Here is a 22,274-nt window from a genome sequence, read left to right as displayed (position 1 = left end):
ACATGCTTGTAAACAGGGCTTTACAAAAATGTAGTATGTTTTAGAATGCTAACAGTAACTGGAACAAAAATAATTTCATAGGCCTGGGTTTGTCTAACTTAATTAAATTCTCAGCAGGCTGATTCTGTATTGCAAAAATGACTCCTGTCCCCTACTACTTTGTTTGCAATTTACCAAGGAAAGAACAGGCATGCTTGTTGGCTTTCCTTGTTCTGCATTGCCAAACTAATGTGGAACAAACATGATTACAGTAGTTTGCTCTGCTTGTAATCTAAATTAGATGACCTTAGAACGGTATTGATACCTTACTTTTTGCTAAAGATGCTTATGCCTGGAAAGAAAACCTTGAAATAGAATTATTTATCTTCTCAGTCCTCTTTGTCCTAGTCACTATGTTAAATAAATAGTGTTAAATAGGTTATGCCATTTTTATATTCAGGTGTTTATATCAGGTTATATAATTTGAACTGAAGATCAACATTCTCTTAGAAAGTAGCATCCTATAACTATTATTTTAAACTTCACAGATGATGGATTTTGGAGTGATATTTATTTTGTGGGTTTATGTTCTCTACCAATACATTTTCCATAATATTCAGTAAGTGACCTGCTCAGTTTATTTCCCAATATGCTTACCAATTTTGGTCTCTCTGATACTCTGATATAAAGGGGGAAATTGTTTTTGGTTTATGCTAAAGTAGTCTGCAGTAGTTACCGTGATTTGAAGAAAAACTCTTTCTATAGCTGAGTGTTCCATGTAAAAAATCTGCTTTATTTTGCAGGTGTACTCCAAATGATGCAAACTAGAATTGGTGCTCTACAAAGCACTGTTGATAGGTATGACATTCATTATGCAATTAGAAAGTATAAATTCTTATGTTCTGTAATGCTGTTTATTAACCCTGCTATAATTTTCTCTTCTTATTTTTAGAATTAGAGTCAAAATCATTGACCCCTACAACAAAATAGTCTCTCGCACAGCTCAGCTAGCAAAACTTCAAGTAAGTTGCATTAAAAATCTTATTTTAAAAAAATCATTTTTGAACACGTGTTATTTCACAATTGTCAGACATGAGTACAGTTTTTCTCCTCCAGTAGCCTGTAGTTCATTGTCAAGTATTTTTCTGAGAATCAGTATTTATATCTCTTCAACGGCTACTGAGAAGTGCTTAGTAGGAAAGTAGGAAATTGCAAAATAGGAAATTGACCTTTACACTAGCTAATTGAGTTTTTGTAGAGATGGAGGAAAGAGAGGGGAGGGTTATCTGAGCACAGATTAATTAAATTCTCATAAATGTTAGTGTTATTTTGGTATTTAATGTTTTAGTGCTGTTGTGTAGAAGACACTTTTCGCCCCTAAGTTAATACAGACTTTGCTGCAGTTTAATAAAGAGTTTGGGAATTAATTTTTTCAAAATTCTTTCAAATTTCTTCAAAAGTCAAAATGCAACTTAAGGAGCTATTTGTGGTTGAGGAGTTTTGTAAGGCCAGGTGCATAGTTGTCTCTGCCTTTTAAATATAAGTGGAGTCTACAGAAGAATGTAGACATCTGTTACAGAATAGGGAGAGAGAGCTTATCACAATGATGGTGAGATAAGTGTCAAACACTTCCATTGATAATTTTATGGTAGTTGAAAACTTTTCCATAGATCTTCAGGAGTCATGTGTCTGCATTCTATTAAGTTTATGGTTTGAAATGCAGCACAGCTCCAGCCCCACAAGTGTTTAATGAGTTATTGTTTGAACTATTTGTCTTTGCAAGTTTACCTGAATTTTGAGCTGTGGATATATGCTCAAGTAAATTGCCATCTGCAAGTGACTGCTGTTGTAGAGTAGATGAAGCTGCAGACTCATGCAGTTTCTAGTCTGGGGGACTGGTGGAGCAGCTGCACTATCTCTTGGCTGAACTTCTATTTTCTATGGTACTTTCACTAGCAATGAAGTTCAGCAGGGAGCTGTTAATACTCTGTGCAGCCAGTTTGGCCAGATGCTTCTCCTGTTGTTTTCAGCTCCAGCTGTTACTGTTACTGCCACTTGCCAGAAGTCCCATGACTTCCATGTGGCAGGTTAGGTGCAGATTTTTTTGTTCTCTGAAGTGTGTTGTGCATCTAGAAAATGTTGTGGGAATGGGGGGCTAAAGATGAAGATCATTTCTACCCTGCCCATACAGAAAGTTAGACTGCAGAAGGATGTCTGAGAAGAATGAGTCCCTCAACTTAGAAGGCATTTCTTGGATACTTCCTCTTAGCTGTACGTGGTTGAAAGCGGCATCTATCCAGGGTCAGCATTATTCAGGCTGTGCCAGGGGATTTGTAATACCTGACTTTTTTTTCTGTAAATCAGAAAAAAGAGGTGCAGAGTAAGTGGGAGCCTGGAAGACTGCTCTTTTAGCATCAGTGTAGAAAGGGGAATGATGATTCCAGATTCTATGCCAGTGAGAGTCAGACTCTCAGCACAAGAGCTGTGTTGTCTCTTCTCGTGTTGGCAGTACTTTGTGAGTACTTTATGTTGCACTACACTGTTGGGAGGAGTTGAAGGTCAGGACACCTGAATTAATAAATGAAGCTGAATTTACAGAGAGTTGAGTCAAATCTCAGCTCTCCAGCCTTCTAGAAAGGCTGCTGGGGTGTCCTTTACCTGGGGGATTTGTTTGTTGAGGAAGGAAGGGCACAGCACAGCAAGCAATTCACTTCCTGGTGATGGCAGGGCTTACGATGTGAAATTGCTCCCAAATGCAAGACTTGTGTTTTGGGAATTGACAAACTTAGGAATTTTATCAGAGGATCTACAATTGGTAGAAAAAGATGGTAAAAGAGGTTGCCTTCTGTCAAAATCTGTAGGGTTGGCAGGTATGTTTTGCTGGAATGCACGGTATATCAGTGCCTCTTGTACTTGTGATGGTGTTATTTTAATACCTTATTTAATACCTCTGCATTGATTGCTGTGGGACTGCTGACTAACTGAAGGAATATTTGACTTGCATAAAGCTAGGTTTTGCCATCCTTAATTGTTTTTAATATAGTCTGGCTTTTTCCTAAACATTCTCACTGCAAGTTTGTTAAACTTCAAATCTAGTCCTGAATTCTAAATTTCTGCTATGTGCTTGTACATGTTTTGTCTTGCTCTGCTCTTAGAGCTTCATGGCATCCCAAGGCAGCAGCAGACTCGGAAAGCTCACTTCCTGCTTTAAATCATACTGTCCTCTTCTGACTCTTTCCATAGTCGATCACTTAAGTGGGAGCAGTTACCAGCTGAAATGTGTAGACAGGGAGTTTGTCCTTCAGAGGGTTCTTTTCTGTGCAGTTTTGTTTAACTATATGTTTTTGCATGGTCTCTCAGTTTCAGTGTCTTGGTGTATGAAAAACTTTATTATAGCAAAACATTAAAAAAAAATGTAATAATTCTGTATTTTGAAGTTATTCTGACTTTAAAATATTTACTGGTAGCAGATGTCTTCGTGATGCTACTATAAATAAATAGTAAATGTAGTCTGAAGATAGTGGACTGTCTCCTCTTTCTTCAGGCTTTATAAACAAAATATATGCATTCAGTTACCTTGCATACATGAGCTACACACTGGCACATTTTCATGCCAGTGACTCTTTATAGTTAATATAGTCTTCTTTCAGTAATTTCTTAAAATTTGAAATCAAAAGACTTTTTGATTGTAAAATTGTAGAAATAATTTCTGTTATCGTTGACATGTTGCTTTAAATTTCAGGAGACAGCTGATATGTAATCTCGAACAGAATTGGGGTTTATTTTTAATTTTACTTGAAATGACTTGGACTATCTGGGGCTGCTGACCTTTTCCAAATGAATTCTTGCTTGAACAGTAGAATTCGTTCCTTCTTGGATGAAAGCATCTCCTTTATAAAAGCATAATTGATCAACTCAGGGAGGGAATGTTTCCTGAATTAATTCAGACTTCTGTTTTGCGGGTAGTCAGGTTAGAGGGTCTGGCATCTGTGAACAGCTCCACCATTAGATACAGTTCTTTATTTCTGTTACATGTCCTTATATATAGCATTCTTTTGCTCTGACTGTGTGTTTTATTAAGTTGGACAGCTCACATAAATGAAAATACTTGAATGAAATAGAATCTTTCTCAAGGGTACAGTGCAGTAGAAATCACTACAAAATTTAGAGTGCATTTTCAGTGTCTTTGGATTTTTTTCCTCCTATTAATTCCCAGGGACAGAAATTAAAACAATTTTTTTTTCTCTTGTATCTAAATGTTACTTTTCCCATCCCTTCCTCTCTTTTAAAAGATTGTGTCTTGGGACAGGAAATAATAAGTAACAATTCAATGAAAAAGAAATTATCTTTTGGCTTGTAAAGTAAAAAATGGTTCAAAAATAACAGAAGATGAATTCGTGGGGAAAAAAATTAGAGGTACACAAATTATTATATTTTATATATATATATATATATATAAGTAGCAATACTATGCCCTCTTATTTGGTGAAGCATAGAGCTCTATATTAAAAGCTATTTTTGATTAATCTTGCAGAAATGTAGTTCACAGATATGAAAGTGATATGTGGATCAAGATTTTTCTAATTAAAAAAATGAATTAATAAAAACTAATACATTAATCTCTCAAAGCAGGATAAGCCCCACTTAGTTCTCACTAATGAACACAGAAATCATGTGGGTTAAGTTGTCACAGAACACTTTGAAAACTTGCACTTCAGACTGTGATAGGGAGCCCAAAGCAGAGTAACTGGGCTTTCCCTGATTTGCCTCAGTGGTTTTTTTTCTAATTTTTCCTTTTTGTTCTGTCTAGATGTTTAATGAAGTTGAATTATAAATATTTGTGGATTTGTTTGTGCTGGCATAGGGAAGAGACTGCCAGGTTGTACTGTCTGCTGTGGGTATTGGTTGAAATGATTCACTTGTACATGTTTTCATATGTGCACTTCAACATTAGTTTTCCATAAATGAACTTGAATCTGAAAAAGAGGTTCTAAGTCTTGTTGGGTACTAAATATTTTTTTAAAATTATTTTAAATTAATTTTGATATCCTTGAGGTTAATATTAATAAAGGAGACTTTGCTTTCAGTACCAGGGAAAATAACTCCAAACAACTATGTCATACTTGTTCCAAATTTCTCACTTGCCACCTTTGTTAATCAGATTGCAAATGTTGGACTGTACCTATGACTGTACTGGAATCTGAGTTGCATTTCTGAATTCTATTTTAGTTGTTACCCACTCCAGAAAGTTGCTTGTTCCCATTGCATGTATTTCAATATATTAGTTGAGTGAAAAGCTATGAAACTATTATATTTGATTCAGATGTCAACAATGCCTGTTATTCTAATTCGGTGCTAACAAAAACACACATGAATATGGTTCCTAAAAATTTATGTATATGTCCATGTTCCTAATTTTTAACCGAGAATGCTATGTATTTTAATAAGCACATGAAAGAATGAACTAACAATTGTCTGAATGAAGGTAACTGGCCTTTTGAAAGTTCTGCTGAGAATTAGTTTTTCCATATATGCCTACCATAAGAGTCAATATCTGTAATAACAATTTAGTCTTTTAAGTTTTATTGTCTTCTGAAGTAAGCGCCCTTTTGCTTCTTTTGGATGAGTATTTGATTGGCAAAGCCAACTTCTTAACTTTGCTAAAGCTTAAAGAGGGGAGGAGTATTAAGGAGAGATGCACAAGGTAAAGGCTCACTTCTAATTAAAAAGAGAACATGCCTCTGTCATGGGATTCTGAGTTTCCTTTGTTTTTTGTGTGGGTAGTGACAGAATCTCAGTAGCCCAAATGAATGTAATTAGCAGCTTCTGAAAGTCTTGGTCTATGGGACATAGAATCATATTAAAAATTTTTGGAAAAAATGGATTTCAGTGTTCTAAAGTTCCTTGATTTTATTCACATTCACATTTCCTTTTTTGGTTAAGTTGTTTCCACATTTGAGTACTGGTGTTATGTGGTTGTAATATACTGATAATATTCCCTAATGCCACAATGTCCCTGCAGGCTGCCTGTGACTTGCTGCGGAGGATAATACGCATCTTGTATCTCAGTAAGAGACTTCAAGGACAACTGCAAGGAGGAAGCAGAGAGATAACAAAAGCTGCCCAGAGTCTCAATGAACTTGGTGAGTCCTTCTTAATTACTTTTAGATACATTTTTAGCTTGTGCTCTCATGACTCACACTAGTGTTTGACTTAAAGAAACAGCCAAAACTTTTTACTGTGGTTCTTGCTTTCTACTTCCTGATTTAGATTGAGCAATGGCATGGACAGAACTTACTAGTCCTTTGCATTTTTTCATGTGACTTCTCTAGATACAGGTATTTAATAACGTGAAAATTCTATGATAATGACTTGTGTTCTTTTGAGCAACAATTTTTTTCTGAAGCAACTCCTTACGGGTTTATGTTTCTATAAAACACCCTCAGAGGCAGTAGATATATATATTTAGCTTTTGGGAAACATTGCACTATGGTAAGGTATAGTTTAAATTACAGTTTATGTCCTAAAATAAAGGCATTGGCCCTGTGACTTTTATTAAAGCCATAGGTGATATGATATACAGAAACTTAACCTACTTCAGATACTGGAAGTATTCTGCTGCAGTAGTGACTAATTTACCCTTTATTTTATTTGCTTCTAAGAAGAATAACGAGGTAGTTCTCATGAAGGCTCAAGTTACATTGTTAGAATGTTTTCTGTACTTGAGCTAGCTTGGGAAATTCCACACTGTGCTGCAGGATGCATTGAGGAGCATCCCATTAGTCCTGGAGATCAGTTGATGGTGTTGTATATGGTATCTTGCCAGCTATTTCTCCTCTGATTTAATGGTATTCAAATTCTAGCTTCCAGAAATAGGTTGTGGGAGGGCTGAACTATCAAACATTCGGAATCATCCTGAAGTTTATTTTGCATATTTGTCACTACTGCTCTTTTTATACTGTGTGATCAAAAAATGATTAGACAATGACTTAAAACACAGTAGATGCTGTGTTACAAACAGATAGTTTATATATTTATTTAGTATAGCAATCTGATTGAAGCATTTAAGTACCAATTGTATCATGTAAAGTAGAATGTTTTTTCTGATTCTTTTTACTTTCCATTTTGCTCTACCATTGTGTCTTCAGAATGTATAAACTAATACTGTTTGTTAACTAGCCGGATTGCAGGTGTTGTGGGATTAATTTGAGTGCTATATCCTATTAAACAAATTAGTACAATTTAGTGGTAAAATCTGAGATGTTTAGTGTAGTTTTTAGGATTTCTTTCTTTCTACTATTCTTCCTCTTTAAATTTTTTTGTTTCACCATTTAGAAAAAAAGAGCTTGCACTTTCTTTTGTCAAAGTGCCACAGACTTTTGAATTTGTTGTTTTCAAATATTTGGTCTTTTCCTGAAGGTTAGCAAAGTCTGAGTAATTACTGTTAAAGATGAAGGGAAATGTGTCCCCTTAGGCAACCCTTTTGAATTGATCCTACAGTCCATGGGGGTAGCCAAGGCTTGTGGTCCTTAATTTCTTAGTTCTGGATGGTTTATGGCCTGGTAAAATACCTTGTCTGCTGTCATTTCTATCTTCATCTTATTTCCTGGTATCTCTTCCTTTCTTCTCTTTTACCTCTCCATCTGCATCCCTCCTTCATTTCTGGCTATCTGTCCTTTGTCAACCTCTACTGCCCACCTTGGCTGGTTTGAATTCTTCCTGCTTCCCAGCTGGCCGTGCCTCCCAGCACCTGAGTGGATGGGAGCACCTCCCTGAGCAGATGCTGGTGCAGGGGATTGGAGGTGTCTGTCCTGTGTGGAGAGGCAGTGATTGCTGGGTGTGCAGTGGCTCTGTTCTAGGAGGAGGAAAGCGCGCAGGGGCTGGAGTCAGCATGGGTCAGGGTCAGGGTACTGCTGTGGGAGGCAGTGGGAAGGCAGCAGGGTGTGGGATGGCTGGGGAAGTGCTGTGCTGTGCTTCTGGACTTGGGAAGCACTGGGATGGGTGGGAGATCTCTAGCACAGAGGTGGTGGTGGTGTGTGGCAGGAGACCACTCGGGGTGTGGTGGCTTGGGGTAAGGCTGTGGAAGTGCTGTGCTTCCAAAAGATAGGAAATGTGATGTAGTGCTCTGTGGTGTCAGGAGGGTGGGAAGCATGGGGAACAGCGCTGGGCGCTAGCAGCTCAGTTGGTGAGATAGGAAAGCTTTGGGAGGCCTGGGGAAATAACTGCAGCATCTGATGGCAGTAGTATGGTGGTAGACATGAGTGGTGTGAAAGCCTGGTATTGGATAGAGACCTCTCTGTCACAGAGGCTTGCTTTCACGTCCAAGATGAATACTGATCTGTGGTTTTAGCCAGATATTCCTGAATATCCCTTTCATCTCTCATTCAAAGAAAAAAATCATTCCATTGTTTATTACCTTTCTGTTATACATGTGGTGCAAAATAAGAATTTCTGCTTTGTCAAACTCATCCCTGTGATATTACTGTGAAAGCTTTGTGCCTGCTGTGGTAGAAGATACCTTCCATTGCTTCTAAGGTGTTCTGGGTAGAATCATGAGATAACTGTCAAGTTTTTTTTCTGTACTGCTACCTTTGTGTGTATGTTTGGGGGACGCAAATGTGTGCATTTAGGTATGTATTTAACATATATTCCTGTAGCTAATCTATGTTGATTTAATCACAACTTTTACTTAGTTGTGTATTGAAGTTTATTTTGCAGTGACGGGAAAGGCTATGGTAAACATACAAAATATTTGAATTAGGCAGAAATATGGGGTCAGTTAGAGGAAGTAAAAGAAACAGTAGCTTTTACTGAGAAGTATATTTTTTCTGGATGCCTAAAGTTGCTAGTAGTCTGCAGATCTCCAGCTTCAGTTTATGATGTTAGGAATATGCTTTCTCTTAAAGCATTTGGTAATATTTTGACCGAGATCTCTAGTTAAAGCTGAAGTAGATCTGAAATTCCTCTGTGTTGGAGTTTCACATTCTTTGGAATTAACTTCACACTTTGGCACAGTAAAAAGAAAACCTAATTTCCTATGTAGTTTTAGAGATTAAAAGTGAGTTCCGTGTCTGTATGTGTATATATATATATATTTATAGAAAATTAAACCCCAGACTTCTGCAACTCTTTTACCTTCCAACATACTGTGGGTTCTCTAGCAAAGTCGAATAAGCACTTAGCTGTTTCTCTACTGCTAAGCTTTTGTATAATACAATCCAATTCAATGTTTATATAGGTAAAACAAATGTCAATATTCAGATGTCATGCAGTGCCTAGTGTTGTGAATTATATGCCCTGACTATGCTTCTTGGTAGTATTTAAATACAAATATTTTATAAAGCGAAAAAGAAACATTCCTAAGCAAGATTAAACAATAGAATATGACAAGAAAATGGTGCACTGTATGTAGTTCCCTTTCACAAAAGAAATTTTGCAGGCATTAAAATATCAGCTGTCTTCCATGTGGGTATACAGAAATTACTGTCTTTAACAATGGCTGGTAACTTACCAGACGGAGATGAAAAAATTCTGAGTTGTGCAGCGAAAGGCCAGTTTAAGTGTGGACAGGCTAATTCCATCTGTCAGTTACAGAGCTTTGGACAGCAAAGGTTTTCCCTCTTTTCCAGGTTAAATACTTATAAATGGTGTCATCAATATTTGTATAAATGCCTAGACTTCTTTTAATGGTAATAAATTCCAAATCTCTATATATGCTTGTATTATAATTTATGTCTCAGCAAGTAAATGTTTGTTTAAATGTTCTTCTGAGTATATAATATTTAAGTGGAGGTTCTTGCACCAGGTACAGTTTTGCTCTTTTGTAAACTTAGTCTGTGACTAAGATGTTCAGTCATAAAATGAAGGAGAATGGGTCTATTAAAATACAGTTTCAGGTATCTTCAGTATAGATGTTATTCCAGGAAAACATAACCTTCCATGTAACTTAAGAGAAGATGGACAAAGATAGAGCTATGACCTTACTTTAAAGCTAAATACTTCTAAAGAAATAACAAAATATGGTCAGTTATTGAAGTGTAGCTGAAATGGAGAAAATGCTTCGTATGTATTGTGTGCTAGTTGTGGTTTAACCCCAGCCAGCAGCCAAGCCCATGCAGCCTCTTGCTTGCTCATCTGTGAGTGGAGGTGGGGTGGGCAGAGAATTGGATGGGTAAAGTGAGAATATCCATGGGCTGATATAAAAACAGGTAAAGCAAAAGCCTGGCATGCAAGAAGAGCAAAACAAGGAATTCAGTCACCATTTCTAATGGGCAGACAGTGTTCAGCAGTACCTTGGAAAGCAGGGCTCCATTAGATGCGGACACAAACACCATCACTCCAAATCTCCTCTCTTCCTCCTTCCTCCCCCAGCTTTACATGCTGAGTATGACTGTATGGGATGGAATATCCCTTGGATCAGTTTGGCTCAGCTGACCTGTGTCCCCTCCCAACTTCTTGCTGGGTACTCCCAGCCTCCTCACTGATGGAGTGGGGTGAGAGGCAGAAAAGGACTTGACTCTAAGTCATGCTTAGCAATAATGAAAACATCTCTGTGCTGTCAACACTACTTCCAGCACAAATGCAAAACATAGCCCCTGTCAGCTGCTATGAAGAAAATTAACTCTGTCCTTGCTAAAACCAGCAAAATCATTTATAAGGAGGGAGCAAAACTTTCCTGGGACAGTTTTTTGGCTTTACCATCACAATACAAGATTTAAGACAAATTAAAAGAAATACAGCTTGTGAAGAAGTGTTTCTGGAGAAAACTGAAATTAGTTAGGTAATGCATGATACTGGGTGAAATACAATTTGAAAAAAAAATTTTAGCTGTGTCTGGAAGGTCTCTTTGTAGCTGGTGTAATATAGGTGTTGGTAGCCTGAAGTATATCCCAGAACTAGTGGCATCTGCACAATGGTAACAGTAATCTTGGAAACAAAAAATTCTTGAGGCTAGAAATAAGTTTGACTTATCACTTTTCTAGGCTAAACAGTATGGATCATACATGATTTAAAAAAGAAAAAGCTTGGATAAAGCTGATATGTCTGTTAGAGTAGAATTAGAGACAAAGGAAGGAGAAAGGAGGAAAATGCCTGTCTTAATATGGTTTGCATTGTGGGACTTTGTCTTTTCCACTATGTGTCAGTGCACTTTTCTGGTATTGTTGCTACATGTAGTACCCTGAAGATTGCACTGAAAGAGAACACTATTGTAAAGATGGGAAGTTATCTTTGGTACTACAGCTCATCACCTAGTTTGTTTCATACACTAGTACAAAATAGTGCTTGATAGAGGGAGACAACATGATCTGTGTTTTCCTCATCTTTGAAAATGTCATTAAATAGAGTAATATCTTCCCAAATTTTATAAGCCTAAAAAGTATTTTTTCCTTCTTGTTCTCTGTTGCTGATGTGCCTATTTCATGGAAAAGAGAGCATGTTCCTTTGTATACGTATATATAGCATGTATATGTATATACACGTGTATATAATAGCATATGTATGTATATAAACATTTATAATATTCATAAATACAAATATGAATAATGTGTATGTGCATCCTAATGTATCTCAGATGCTTTTCAGAGTAATCTCCTTCTTCTTAGTGATCATCTTTGTGAATTCTGGGGGGAGAGGTTAGATTCCAGAATATAATGGAGAGCTTTTTTTATTGAAAATAGACCCTACTGCCACCTATTTTAGACAATTTAAACTAACCTGACTTCCTTAAGCAAAGGAATTCTAGAACAGATAAATTATTTGTTGGAGTCTATATAAAATTGCTGTTAAATAGTAGGACACACAGCTTTATCAAGAATGAATCCTGTTTAACAACTGTATTTTCTTTGTTGGCAGCATAACAGGCCTTGGGACTAGAGAGATCAATGACTGTCTTGTAGTTTGATTTAAATAGGGCTCTTGACACCATTGATTTAAATAGGGCTCTTGACACCGTGTCACACTAGCAGGATCAGCAATAGAATCCAGATGAAAATGTCATGCAGTGTATGCAGAAGTTCGGAGAAAGCTGTACCCCAAAAACCTTCGTCTGTTGTTCACTTACCCAACAATATATCAAGCAGGGTGTTGTTAGAACGTGTTCTGTAGCTGGCGTGTGTTTTCATTAATGATTTGAGTGATGTTATATGGCATATATCCTTATTAAATTTCCTAGCAATAATCAAGCAGAGAAGAATGGAAATGTATGCTGGGAAACAGGATTAGAATGAAGAATATTCTTAGTGAATTGGAGATATGTCTTACTGATTTTATTTCTCTTTCAGACAAGTGCTAAGTCCTCACAATAAATAGTTATAGTTAAGAGGGGTAACAGGAAAATTACTGTATGGATTACAGTTCTGCAGAGAGGGTTGAGAGTTCCACAGAAACTGAGTGCAAGCCACTTGTTCATTTATGTGACATTGTTGGCAATTGTGCTGATTTTTGTGAGGAAGGATGTTGTGCACAAGGCACTTGAAAATAATCTTTTGTTCATGCTTCAAACAGATTATCAAGTCCCTTTTGAGGCACCTCATTGAAGAAAGATGTAGGTTAATTGGAGAAACTCCTAAGCACAGCAGCAGTGGTGGAGGATGGTCAGTGGGTGAAGGAACTGGAAGTGTGTGGCTCTGGTTTGGAGAAGACGGGTGTGAGAGGGAGAGTAGTGTTCTTCAGATAAACAAAGTTTTTTCAGATGGGGTGTACGTGGCTCTCCATATGCATTGTGATTGAAACAGTAAGTAATGGGCCTGAAATGCAGCAAAGGAATTTTTTTTTCCAAAATGTTAGGAAAGAGCTCTACCAGAAATGGTGATTTCAGGGGAGCTGTGAAGTTGTATTTGAAGCCTTTTTAGACGTGTTTTAGACAAAGCGTGTACCAGGAATGAAATCATATAGTCATGGAATAGCTTGGGTTGGAAGGAACCTTTAAAGCTGATCTAGTTCAACTCCTCTACAATAAGCAGGGATAATTAGATAGAGATGATTTTGCCTTGAAGTAGGAGGACTTGGTAGTTGATCTGCTCCCAATCCTTTGTGTCTCTTGGAGATCTGATCTTCCCCTCTTTTTTTATTTTTTTTTTTTGTTTGTTTGTTTGGTTGGGGCTTTTTTTGTTTGGTTTTGGTTTGGTTTTTTTTTATTGGAATGCTTGACGTAGAATGTTCTTCACAAGTTGGTTTGCTGGGCATTGTTCCGAGATACCACCTGGAATATTATTAGGACACTGTGACTGGAAATTTCATAATTTCATGCCATCATTTCAGCCTCTTATCATTCCTTTAGATGAGATAGATAAATCTCCTCAAAGACCTTCAGCTCAACCGTCTGACACAATTGCTTCTCTTCTTGTTGTGACTGACATTCATATAAACTTCACATAGTTCATTGTGTTACTTGAGTGCTGCAAAAACTGACCCTCAAAAGCTATTAATGTCAGTCTGGTCTAGGAAAATGCAGTGAGCAAGAATAGGAAGGTAATACTAACTATGTGAATGTAAGTGTCCTGTATCTAATTTTTTCCCCCCATTGCTGGGAAAGAAGGCAAGCTGTCCAACTGTTTTTAAGAAAGATGTTACTTTATTTCTCTTGTAGTTTTTTAGTATTTGGGATGAGTGATGAATACTGTTTTTTGTTTATCAAAATACTAGGTGCTACTAGTTAGTATTCAGTAAACAACAGTTTTAATTTGTTATTTTAGTAGTAAGTATTAAACTAGTGTTGTTTTTTTTTTATGTCAGTTAGCCTTATCTATTGCAAGGTGGAATTACCTTTATCTGTGGTTTCCACAGGTGTACCTTATTGAGTATTAAAATAGCATGAATAGTCTATCTAATACACAGTGACTTACTCTGAAGTGATTGCAGATTGGCTGACTGCAATATTTATTCCTCAGGTTAAATATTGTTGTCAAAAAGCTGTTTCATTTTAGCTGCTACAGTTTTTGCAGTAACATTCAAATATGTGTTATGTATCTGTACACAAGTATTACTAAACTTGCAATGGTAAACTGTCTGAACACCTGCCATGGATACTGTGGCAGCTCTCTTTCACTGCCGCCTTCTTCCTGTATCCTGTTCAGTGATTAACTTAATTTTTTTTTTTTCTATTCCAAGCAGTAATTTACAGTGTATGATTGCCAAGCTAGATCTTGAGTTGACTGCTGTTAAGTGAGGATGGAGTTGGATACTGTCATGTCAGTGATGTATTTCACTGCTACTACACAGTGCACAGTTTCTCATGAGCATCAACACACCTCAAACTTGAGGGAAATGTTGTGTCCATAGTGCTTTCACTTAGGAACTGAGATGCCTTACAGTTTGCTGCCTTGTGCAATACCTAATGTCCTCCAAAATAATATAACATATATCCGTGTAGCACAATTGTTCTGTAGGGGTAAGTGAACTGATTTGATTAATAGAAATTACATGGCTTTGATTGCATGACTCTTTGCCTGGGGTAATTAGTCTTGCTGAGAATGACTGAATTGTATTACTGGCTCAGAGCCATCTGCATTAGTGCCGCTGCTTCAGGTGGTGCATCTGCACCCATGGGAAGTGTAAATATCCTGCTAAAACATTTTTCTTCATTGTCCCCAATGGTGTTAGCAATAACACTGCCAGACCTTCACTGAAATGCCCTGGACTTAAAAATACTCTGCTTTTCTGTAGTTGAATGTCATCTCCATGTTCTTCAATTTTATGTTGTTGTTATGTTTTTCGTGAGATTCTGTTACCATAAGATGGAAGATTTCACAAAAAAAAAAGTGATGTGCAAATTTTATTTGTAATATTCCAGGCAAAAAAGACCCCTTTTTGGAGGGAAGGTCAATTTTTTTCTTGTTGGCTTTTGAAATAAAGAAGAATCTTGGTAGTATGTAAGAAGTCCATTAATTTGAGCTGTTGACTGTTGGATACCAAATTAACTTAGAATGACTTTCAAAACTTAAAACAATCTTTTATTATTAAGAGGCCAATAGTGTAAGACTTCTTTATTCTCTTTGAGCAAGGCAGACAGAGCATACAGATTTTTCCATTAAATTGTGTTTTGCTGCGACTAGGATTCCTAGCTTGGAAACCTGATGTTAGACAAAGCATTTTACATAAATATTTTGCATGTTTAACCTAATCTCTGGCATGCATTCTTTTTCTTACTATTAGGAAGATAGACAGTAGAAGACACTAGGTAAATACAGACACATGAGAGAAAAAACTAAAGTTTGAATTCATGCAAGAAAAGAATTCTTTTGCAACTTAGCTTTTCAACATATCCTTTAAATTACCAGGGTTTGGAATTTCGTTTTCTTTATGCATAGAGTTCAAGAAAAAGAATCCAAGTATAATTGTAATTCTGGGATTTCTTCATGCCTAGTTTCCTTTAAACAACGGCAAACAAGTTTCAAGTTTGCCATATTAAGTGAAACTGTTTTTTCATGCTAGCATTACATTGATTTCTGGTATTGATGAGATTAATCTTTTAGCTGTAACTACTTAAAAATTTTAATTTTACCATACTGTTAGGTACTTGGTAATTTTAGTCTTGAGCACACAGACTTTGTTGGAAGGCTGTGTGTCAGATGTTTTAAAATGGGTTTAGTATTCCACTTTCTGTTGTGGTGTTGACCTGTTCCAAGTGATATGTTATTGACAGCCCAGTAGTAAGGCTCTGTCAGAAGTTAATGATGGTGTGTTCAAATTGCTTTTGCTGTAGCATGTGGAGTATTTCCAAAAGTTTTTATCCATGTTCCAGGCCCATCAAAGATTTGTATTTGATTTTCTGTCTTTTGCTTTTTTCTTTTTCAGTTACAGATGTCCACACCTTTTGTTCCTTATATTTCTGGAAAGCTTTACTCTTTCCAACTCCCTGTCATCTGTTCCCTAAATCTTATTGCTGCTATTTCATTATTAGGATCAGTTATGACTGTTATTGTATGACCTGATGTATAGAAGTTTTGGTTGTAGGCCAGTATTACATTAAGCTAGGCTTTAGCAGGTACAGGTACAATCTAGGGCCTGACAGCTCTTGATTTATTAGCTTCTAACAGTTCAGAGGACTCCAGTGGGGAAAGAAATGATAGTGGACAAAAACTGAGGAAGGGGAGGGGGAATGTGATCGACTGCCACAAAGTGTTTTCTGCTTGGAGATGAATTATTGTCAGGACAGGAGAATAACTGCACTCATCATGCAGTTGATAAATTATTATGCATTTAAACTATGTATGGACAGGCACATGAGGCACAAATGTTTGCATTGGTAGCAAATTCAGTTCAGTGTTTGAGATTAAGCCAGTACTTCTTATTTCTTAAAATTTACTGTGACATTACAGTGTTTTCCATTTGCTTTGGTAATACATCAGATGGTCTGCGGTTTTGCGAGCTAGAGGATATATCTGGGGTTTGAAGTGTCACCTAATGCTGAAAAACGGAACTTGGGAATTTTGAAAGAAGAGCTGGTTGGAAATGAAGAATAGAAGGAGTGATGAAAAGGGAAATTGTGGAAGAAGATCTTGGCAGTTACACCATCCTATCTTTTCTCATTAATAAGTTTAAATGTAAAGGCCAGGTCTCATAGTTCTTTTTTTTTTTCCAATTTTTGTTTGTTTATTTTGCAATTTGTCGCTCTATTAGGAACCGCGAGAAGAATGACACAGACTCTAGGAGTCGATCAGGAGAATTTCTCTCTGGTTTATTGCCTCAGGTCTTTTTTATAGACCGATACAGTGAAAAGTACAGAAAAGAAAACTCTTATTGGTTAGTAAACTAACACATCACCATCATTGGTCAGTGGGGTTCACCACCCCTCGACCTTCTCTTGCAAGAAAACAAGGAACAGACAAACAGCACCTGCAAGGCTGCTTTCTGTCTCTAAGGATTGTTTTAATTCCTCCTCATGATTTCCCAGGCCACTTTCTCAGGCAAGACTGAGAAAGCTATGTGGCCTGCAATTTCCACTGGCACTCTGCTCTCTGTTTCAGAGTTAGCATCCACAGCAATTAGTGACTTTAAATGTGTCATTCTAAAATCTGAAAACTGTACTTATATTCTGTTTCTCTAATTACAAAATTTTCCTTCTACTCTCTTCTCAAAGTATCCCCCATAGAGCAGAAAGAAATTAAACCAAGCCTGTTTCTCTTTTGCTGTTAAGGCATATTTGTTCCCCTCCAGAAGGATGGCATTCCAACAAAGTTTGGACCTTGTTTATACTTTACCCTTTGATCTTTTCAAGTGTTTGAACAGTAAGTATTTTTGTATTTGTTATCTAAGGTGTGTCATAAGAGTGGAGATAGAAAAGGATATAAGAGAACCAACAACACAGATAGGCTTGTATTTATGAATGCTTGTGTTCAGGGTAAATACAAATTCAGAGGAAGTTTTTTTTTAAGTTTTAATTGATTTGAAGCCGTTATGATTGTGTAACTAGTACAGATCCTAGGGCATCTTTGAGTTTTGAGACCAAGTATTGTTCCTGGATCATCACACTTTTTCAATAGAACTACATAATTAAAAGTAGAAAGAAAAACTCTGGGTTTCTGTTTCCAGGTGACATACAAAAACTAGCAAGACCAAAAGATGTCTGCAAGGTCTGTCTGCTTCTGAATCTAGTAATTTTTGTGCACTGACTTTAAAAGCTCTGTATTAATTAAAAAAAAAAAATAAAACTTGACCAGACCAAAGATGAAAATCAGAGTTTAAAAGAAGTATTTTTGACTGAAAGGAAGTTATACAGAGGTTAGTGGTGGGTCTTTGAGATATATTTTTGCAGCTCATAAATTGTAAATATATTGTAGAGAGTATGAGTAGAGAATGTGGTCACAAAGGAAAAGGCAACTTGAATGACATAGTTCCAAACAATAAATGAATGCAGGGATATCAACAAAACAGAGAGATGTCATCTCTAAATTTGTGGTTTATTCTTACTGTATTTCAACAGGCATAAAAGTCTAAGTAAATAGTGAAGAGCTAGAGCTCTTAAGTTGGTGACACAAATGACTAGCATGGAAAAATTTAGTTTTCTAGTTTTAGTTAGAAAAATTTTAGTTTTCTAGTTCCACTTCCAATTTTCTATCATTCCACAGCTGAAATGATACATCTGAAACAATATGGATCCAGTTGTCTATTCTACTCTGGGTGGAAGTTCTGCAAGGAAATGGCAGTTTTATATTTCTGGCTAAGTATGCATAGGCACTGTCCAAAGCTCTGGTAGGAACTGGCACTTACAACTTTCTCTGTTCCCTCTTTCTGTAAATTTATATAGTTGGAGATTCAATAGTAAACTGCAGATTAGTGCTCCCAGAACTAGAGTAGTGATCTGTTAAGATGACCAGACTTGGTGGTTTGATTTCAATAGATGATCACTTGTCCATGGAAAGGTGTGGAGAAATGTCACACAGTTTTTCTAGGGATGCTGGCTGAGGATAGCTGAGTTTTGTTTATCTATGGCCAATGGTGAAATCAGGCATTTAGTGGTCAAAGAAAAAACACTGAGAAGCAGTTTCTAATACTGATCTTTGACTTTCTGCTGAAAACATTTATTAGTGTGTAACCCAGGGGTTGAACAGAAGAACATGGTTCATTCAGAAATAACACTTCAATGTTGTATATCTGAGAAGACAGAGTGGTTTTTATTTCTTTTTCAACAAACAGATTTGGCAATAGAGTGAGAGAGAACAGAAATCGATAAAATGGACAGGTCACTTGTGGTGACTAAGGAAAGAAGTGAGCATTGTATTGGAATGATTACTAGAAGATCAAATAGTGGCAGTAGCAAATAATTTTCAGAAAATTTCATTGAGGATAGTAGAATGAGAAGTTTTTGTAGAATTACCGGTAAATGCATATAGATCTGAAAGTCAGCTAACAAAATTCATAAGATGTTACTTTCACAACCCACTGAATTAAACCAGAAAAACCAAATCATTGCATGTTTCTGAAATGTGTGGAAGAACAGAATTGGGAGCCCAGATTACTTGTCCTCTGCAGCCAGAGCTTAAAAGTCACCCATTTCTAACACAGGAAATGGTACTTTGTGTTCTCTTATAATAAACAAACCTGTTGGATTTGGAAGCCACCTGTTGCCAGAGTGGCAAGCTGTGATGCATAAGGAAAACTGATAAAATAGACCCAGTATTCAGTGTTTCATTTTGAAAGAGTTAATTTTCCATTGCAGAGGATCTTCAGTAGGTGGGTCAAATGTATTTAGCCAAGCTTGAAAGCTGAAAGCTTGCTGAGAAGACAATATTAGATTGTTCAATACTGGCTTTTTGGCAATGAAGAAAGAAGGTACTCCTGGCTTAAGGCCTATTCTAGTGTAGTGACAAAGCAAAGACAACAACTACCATTACACAACAATGTATAAATACCACTGAATGCATTAATTGCAAATATAGAGTATAGATATAAAAAATTCAAAATACTGCAGAAAAAAAACAACTATGACTAACTGGAACCAGAAAGACACCCATCATGGAATAAACTTATTAATATACTTGTTTCCAGATTGTCCATAAAGATAAGAATAGGAGGATTTTTCATTAAGTGCCCTTGTTTTCTCTTTGAAGGCAGGTTAATTTTTTCTTCCATAGAGAAAGGATACCAACAATTAACAAGGATGTTACACAAAAAGTGCTAAGTTCCCAGAGGCATTAGTTTATAATTCTGTACTGAATGGGGAAGGAGAAAGTCCAACTTGTGTTGTTCCAGCATTCAGAAGGAGATGGTATTTCTATTGAGATCAATGTCAAGTAGATACAAAACTACTCCAAAAATAGTAGGCGAGTTGAATTCATTTGAAAGAAGAATTCAGGGCTGTAAAGCTGAATTAATGATAGCCAATTACCTTTTTATTGAAAATACATGTTGTCAAACAAATTTGTGTTTTGCTTATTGAATTGATTAAAGAAATTGTGTAGATGCATTATAGATTTATGTGCATAAATTTAGATGACCTAAACCTCCCTTTAAGTTATTGTTCCCCAAAGTGGGTATTTAAATAAGCCATATTCTCCTTACTTCACAGTTGCTCTACATTCTTAGTAGATAATTTTGTTACTAGGGGAGCTAGAAGAGAGGAACAGGGGTAAATAAACTGTAAATCTTTGGAATTGGACCATGTCCTTGCTGGGATTGCTTTACCAATGTTGTTTCTGTTCTTGTATTCAGGCAGCTACGTCAAACAAATCTGTACTTGTGCAAATGGTGTAGGGAATTGTGCTCTACAGATAAAAACAGTTTTGTGGTTACCTGTGAATAAATGCAATTATGCATGTCACAGTGAGCGATTAAGTGGGCTATTTTTCTTGAAGATTAAGACTGTAGAGGTGCATTCATGGGGAGAAAATAAAGGACCACAGAAGGGCTCTTGGATTAACAGGGAAAGAAATGGCAAGAGCTAAGGTCTGGAAAATGAGGCCTGGAAAATTCAGAAGTATAAAATAATTGAAAAATTGGATTATATGCACAATTTTGTTTTAATTCCTCAAGTAAATACTGGTTATTCAAATCTTAAACATAATAACCAATTTTATTCTGTTAATTTATGATTAAAGTATAGGCAGTTCTGGTTAAAAAAGTCTAACCAAGTAGCTATGAAAAGAAGACTGAAGACTAATCTTTGTTCAGGCCCTGGATGTGAGCCAGTATTCCTGTACCTATTGTTACTAGTTATCCCCATAACTATTGTTTCTATTGTCTCGCCTAAAAGATCAGTGAAGGTGTTTCTGTATGTAACACAAGGTAATGAGAAGTGTAGAGTAAGATTTCATTCTTCATGGGAAACAGCTTTAAAAATAGGCTGTTTTCACAGGAGTAGTTTTTCCTCTTTGTCACCAAATTCATGCACATAATTTTCAAATATTGTTTAAGCATTTTATCAACTATTTTCAACTATTGTTTGAAACAAAAATAGTCTAGTTGTCTTATATGTTTACCTTTTAGGTCCAACCTTCAATTATTCACAGGCACTAAATCTGATTACTGGTTTTATTATCTTAAAGGTAAACCTTTGGCTGAAAATCAGAAGGGTCTCATACCTTTTGCATGTAATCTCAGGGAAAAATGTGGAAACCTAACCTCATTAAAGAAAGAACTTTCTATGAGAACATACTGTTTCTCTGCTATTTCAAAGATTCCCCCCTTGCCCAGTTTTAGCAGATCTGATTTGCAAACTAGAGTTGTAGAAACTTTTGACTGAAAAAAAGTTTGGGACACAAGAAAAAATCAGCAACTGAATCAAAAATTTCTCACTACTATCCTAGTTTATTTAAACTGCTCTGGAATCTTCACTGTATGCTATAAAACTAAGGCAAGATTTATTAGAAGCTTCTGAATATATTAATCTTTTTAAAGATATCTTTAACTTGTCTTCATGTGCACTTTTTTGTACTTCATCCCTGTTTGATGCAAGTGCAGGTGAGCTATATACCTCCATTTTAATAATTTTGACCATAGAAGGTTCTATGTCCATAATACAATCTTTACGCACATTTTCTCTACATAGAATCACAGAAGGGTTTAGTTTGGAAGGGGATCTTAAAGACCATCTACTTCCACGCCCCTGCCATGAGCTTAGATACCTTCCACTATGCCAGGTTGCTCAAAGCCCCATCCTACCTGGCCTTGAACACTTCCAGGGATGGAGGTTCCACAGCTTCTTGGGGAAGCCTATTCCAGTGCCTCACCACCCTCACAGAAAATAATTAATTCCCAATATCTAATCTAAACTTGCCCTGTTTCAGTTTGAAGCCATTCCCCCTTGTCCTGTCATGATGTACTCTTGTGAAAAAGCCGTCTTGTAGGTGCTCTGAGGTCTCCTCAGAACCTTCTCTTCTCCAGGCTGAACTACCCCAACTCTCAGATGTCTTCATTGGAGAGTTGCTCCAGCCCTCTGATGTCTCTGTGGCCCTCTGGACTCACTCCAACAGGTCAACATGTTTCATGGGTTGGGACCCCAGGGCAGGACACAGCAGTCCAGGTGGGGTCTCATGAGAGAAGAGTAGAGGGAGCATCACCTGCCTCTTCCTGCTGGCCAGATTCCTTTGATACAGTTGACATTCTGGGCTTCAGGTGCACATTTCTGGGTTATATTGAGCTTCTCATTAACCAATTTTCACATCTTTTGTTTTGTTTGTTCTCATTCATTGATAGCTCTCACTTACTAGCTATTAGAGCTCTTAGCAGGAGTAATAATCTTCCTCATTATTATTAAGGTGTTTTACAACAGCTGTGCTCACACTCACCTTTTATTTTGTGATGATACATATCATATGTATCATAGGTATGCAAATAGCGTTTCTTTCTCATTTTCT

The 22,274-nt window shown here is 36.7% G+C and overlaps 1 protein-coding gene across 5 annotated transcripts in view; it reads left to right on the top strand.

Annotated features, from left to right (window-relative positions):
• The window catches only part of COG5 (component of oligomeric golgi complex 5), a 189,687-nt gene that overhangs the window by 19,395 nt on the left and 148,018 nt on the right, over nt 1-22,274 (top strand). For all 5 annotated transcript variants that reach the window (XM_086886775.1, XM_086886774.1, XM_086886777.1 and 2 more), the window contains 3 exons: nt 783-837; nt 932-1,001; nt 6,002-6,122. In XM_086886775.1, the coding sequence (XP_086742901.1) occupies nt 794-837; nt 932-1,001; nt 6,002-6,122 (235 nt within the window). In that variant the 5' untranslated portion in view covers nt 783-793. The remainder of the gene's footprint in view (nt 1-782; nt 838-931; nt 1,002-6,001; nt 6,123-22,274) is intronic.

Source organism: Cyanistes caeruleus, chromosome 4 (assembly GCF_971803275.1).
Source record: "Cyanistes caeruleus chromosome 4, bCyaCae1.hap1.1, whole genome shotgun sequence".
Lineage (NCBI taxonomy): Eukaryota > Metazoa > Chordata > Aves > Passeriformes > Paridae > Cyanistes > Cyanistes caeruleus.
The sequence above is the reverse complement of the archived record's forward strand: the minus strand, read 5'-3'. Positions and strand labels throughout refer to the sequence as shown.